Here is a 4613-nt window from a genome sequence, read left to right as displayed (position 1 = left end):
CGGCGGCGCGATGGCGGCCCCCTGCCCGACCCTGCCGCGGCCCCAGCCGCCGCGCGGGGCCAACGAGGCGCCACCGCCCACAGCCGGCCCCCCTCCCTTGCCCGCCTGCCCGCCCTCCTGGGACACGGCCCGCTCCACCCCTCGCGGCTGCTCACCGCGCTGAGGCGGATCCCGCTGGGCTGCTGCGCCGCCATCTTGAGCGAACTACAAAGCCGGGACCGGCCTCGGCGGCAATCCGAACGCGAGGCGGCGGGGGTAACAGTGGGGCCCGCGGCGCTACACCCACTTCCGGGGCGGGGCGCTCCGAAGAGCCCGCCCACTCGCTTCCGCCTCCAGGCGAAACTCTTCCAGGAATGTGCGAAGGGTAAAGTGCCCACCGGCGAAATACCCCCAGCGCCTGGGCGATGCGCTCGGAGCCCCTGACGGCGGCGGGGGGAAGGCGCATGCGTGAAGCTCGGCGGCCTCTAGCCTGTCACTACACTTGAACTGGACCTGAGATTCAGGTCCTGGGCTTGAAGTCTGGCGCAAAGTGTGGTGTTAACTCAAGGTAAACGCCAGGTCCTTGACCTGTCTGGACGTAAATTTGCACTGGAAAAAAAAAGGTGCCTTGTTCACCCGTGCCAATGTGGTTTGAAACGTCATTCACAAAACTAGGACATGAATTAGTCTTAGTTTTCAGATTTCAAAACGATCAGCCTCCTGTTCCGATTCTTTTTTTAAGTGTCGACTTTGATCATCCAGAAATGACTACATGGGCAGTCCAATATTGCAGGGGTCAAGGAAAATTTGAGAAGTATTTTCACTCACTCATAGTGACCCTATTGTGTCATCAAGTGATTCCAACCCACGGCCACCTTATACACAACAGAAGGAAACACTGCCGGGTGTCCTGTGCCGTCCTCGCCATCGTTCCTAGCCTCTGCTTTACCAAGGATCATACCCTTTCCCAGCAATTGGTCCCTCTTGATGGAATGTCCAAAGTAATCAAGACAAATAGGAAAATGCATAGAGAAATTATTTATTAGTGGTGACCAGGGGATAGAGAGAGGGGGAAATGGAAAAGTATTGCTTAAATGGGTGCTAAATTTCTGTTCATGATTGCTGTTGGTGCCATCCATCAGTTCTGACTCACAGGAACGCTGCAGATCTCAGAATGAAACAGTGCCTGGTCCCATGCTGTCCTCGCACTGTTATATTTGAATCCATTGTTCCTGACACCGTGTCAGCCCATCTCATTGAGGGTCTTCCTCTTCACTGTCTCTCCACTCTCAACAAGCATGATGTCATTTTCCAGGGACTGGTCCCTCCAAAGTTCAAGACTCAATGTCTTTCCATTCTCACTGCTAATGTGCATTTGGGCTGTGTGAGGATAAGTTAAAAAAACAACAAAAAAAGATGCGGCTGAGGTTCAATTCAAATCATGCACAAATGTATTCCAACAGAGCACCTTTAAACATGTCTCTATCAGCCGTGAATGTCTGCAAACAAGTTCTCTTAGTAATACACTTGTCTTATTCTTGTTAAGTTGCCTTCCAAAGGAAAAAAAGGATACTGTTTAAAAAAATTTTTTTAAAGTTCTGCATGAAGATCAACTAACTCGAGGTGCTGATCTTTCCATCCATTTTTTAAAGCAAGATCGAAGCTAGTGAAGATGATCTTAAGGAACTGAGTCTTTGATTTACCAATACAGGCCAGGGAGCAAGGTCTAATCAAAATAGTGATTTCTGAGGAGGTCTGCTGGGCCAGTTAACTGCAAGGCAGAGAGGTCAGCTCAGAAGGTGATGGTGAGTGTGTTTCGGGGATTCCAAAGTGACTATCTTGATAAATTTTCCTCTAAGGACACAGGACAATCACAGGAATGTTCCGCAAGTGGCTCTGAAGGTGTTGCCAATGCCAGACGAGTTATAACAAAAGGAAGAACTTTGTTGCACCTGTACATGGCTCATCGGAATCGTATCCAGAGACTTAACCTTGACCTACCCATCGGGGGTATTTTATCAGGAAGGGGGGTGGACCCATGGGGGGGGTCTGTGGTTGGTTGAGTGAGCCAGCAAGCAAGATTACATAAAAGCAGAAACAAGCTGTATGGGAGAGAGAGGGCTGGCCAGCAAATAGCCAGCAAGTTAGAGAATCGGAATGGGGGGGCGGGTGTTGAAGGTCACCCAGCGCTTTTCACAGTCTACAGATTTGTCTCCAGAGCAGCACTTTGTGCTGGTCTCATCCCCCCATTCAGGTGCTATCACATAGTTTGAGCCTCACTACCTGCCTGTTCTTACAGAAGTTGGAGCTATCTGACATAGACATCCATGATGTCTCATTTTGACTGCTAACTGTCTCCATGGTACAGCTCTAGCTCTAAGACGAAGGAGAAAAAGGATGATCAGACAAACCCCGAACTGAAATAGGACTCCTCCTACAAGGGTTTTGAACACTCCAAAGATGGAGAACCAGGCTCCCCAAAGGTTCTGGGGATTCCACCCATGCCATGTTTGTAAAGGGGCATGGACAACTTTCTGCATTTTCTTCACAATACGTTCAACGGCCCGACCCTGGTGATCTATCTGAATGCAGCAATTGTTAGATTGAACTTCCCTGAATTGCGCCCCATCTGACCCCACCACACCAAGGCAAAAGACTAATGGGTATGCAACAGAACAGCAAGGGGAGCAGAGCAAAGAAGTCCCTAGGGACTTTGAGGCCAGGGTGTGGCACCCCATCAGACTCCACTGGAGAACACTCCTAAAGGTCAACAAACAGACCTTTAACTATTTACAGGCCTTTGCTTTATTTCTTTATCATTGTTTTTTTGTTGTTGTTGCTTTCTTTTGTTGCTTTGTTTTGCTCTGTCTTGTTTTTGTGTGTATTATCTCTACAGGTCTATCTAGATAAGATAGACTGATAAACAATCTGGAGGAGAAAACAACAGGACCAACGCCTGGGGTTGGGTGGGGGAGGGCAACAGGAGAAGGGGAGACAGGGAAAGGAAGTGGTGTTAACAAACCCAGGGACAAGGGAACAACAAGTGAACCAAAAATCAGTGGTGAGGATGTGTAAGAGCCTAGTAGGGCTTGATCAAGGGCAATGTAACCAAGAGGAATTACTGAAACCCAAATGAAGGCTAAGCATGATAGTGGGACAAGGGAAAGTAAAAGGAAATAGAGGAAAGAACTAGGAGGCAAAGGGCATTTATAGAGGTCTAAATACAGTCATGTACATATATAAATATATTTATGTATGATGATGGGGAAATAGATCTATGTGCATATATTTATAGGTTCAGTATTAAGGTAGCAGATGCACATTAGGCCTCCACTCAAGTACTCCCTCGATGCAAGAACACTTTATTCTATTAAATTGGCATTCTAGGATGCTTACCTTCCCAACACAATCACTGAAGACAAATGTGTGCATAAGCAAATGTGGTGAAGAATGCTGATGGTGCCTGGCTATCAAAAGATATAGCATCTAGGGTCTTAAAGGCTTGAAGGTAAACAAGCGGCCATCTAGCTCAGAAGCAACGAAGTCCACATAGTAGAAGCACACCAGCCTGTGTCATCATGAGGTGTCGATGGGATCAGGTATCAGGAATTAAAGAATAAAAATTCATATCATTGTGAATGAGGGCGAGTGCAGACTGGGGACCCAAAGCCCATCTGTAGGCAACTGCCCATCCCCTTACAGAAGGGTCAAGGGGAGGAGACGAGCCAGTCAGGGTGCAGTGTAGCATCGATGAAACATACAACTTTCCTCTAGTTCTTAAATGCTTCCTCCCCCCACCCCCAATATCATGATCCCAATTCTACCTTGCATATCTGGCTAGACCAGAAGATGTACACTGGTACAGATAGGAATTGGAAACACAGGGAATCTGGGACAGATGATCCCTTCAGGAACAGTGGTGAGAGTGGCGAAACTGGGAGGGTGGGGTAGAAAGGAGGAACTGATTACAAGGATCTACATATAACCTCCTCTCTGGGGGACTGACAACAGAAAAGTGTGTGAAGGGAGATGTTGGACAGTGTAAGATATGACAAAATAATAATTTATAAATTATCAAGGGTTCATGAGGGAGGGGGGAGTGGGAAAGGGGGGAAAATGAGCTGATACCAAGGGCTCAAGTAGAAAGCAAATATTTTGAGAATGATGATGGCAACAAGTGTACAAATATGCTTGACACAATGGATATATGTATGTATGAATTGTGATAAGAGTTGTACTAGTCCCCAATAAAATGATTTTTTTAAAGAAAGAGAGAGAGAGAGAGGACAGGAGAAAGAAGGAGGGTCTTATTGTTTTAATTATACAACTCCCTCCCCAATTGCTAGGGAGGTGAGTATAGGCCCTATTTCCACAAATCCAGTAAAGTCCGTCTGGTACCTCCCAATTTTAAGTTTTCTCCAATGAGGGCCATGTTCTGGCTAATGTCGGTAGAAATTAGGCCAATGGATTCTTCTCTCTTAGGTTTCCCCACCATGTGCTCTTGTTAGAGAACACATTGTACTATCATTGGCCGAGACATGTTAATTCCTCAACTGACTCTCTGTAGTTCCTGCCTCCCCTGGCTAAGTGGCACTGCTCCATGATGGCATGTTTTGAAGTCCAGTGGCTGCTGT

The 4613-nt window shown here is 47.3% G+C and overlaps 1 protein-coding gene across 1 annotated transcript in view; it reads right to left on the bottom strand.

The window, feature by feature from the left end:
• The window catches only part of MORC3 (MORC family CW-type zinc finger 3), a 52725-nt gene extending 52493 nt beyond the window's left edge, over nt 1-232 (bottom strand). The window contains exon 1 of the mRNA XM_004696940.2: nt 156-232. Coding sequence (XP_004696997.2) covers nt 156-194 — 39 coding nt within the window. The 5' untranslated portion in view covers nt 195-232. The remainder of the gene's footprint in view (nt 1-155) is intronic.
• Between the last annotated feature and the right edge of the window lie 4381 nt (nt 233-4613).

This window comes from Echinops telfairi, unplaced genomic scaffold, assembly GCF_000313985.2.
Source record: "Echinops telfairi isolate 266 unplaced genomic scaffold, ASM31398v2 ScPeMD7_7469;HRSCAF=8507_0, whole genome shotgun sequence".
In the NCBI taxonomy this organism is placed as follows: domain Eukaryota; kingdom Metazoa; phylum Chordata; class Mammalia; order Afrosoricida; family Tenrecidae; genus Echinops; species Echinops telfairi.
This window is presented reverse-complemented; position numbering and strand designations above follow the sequence as displayed.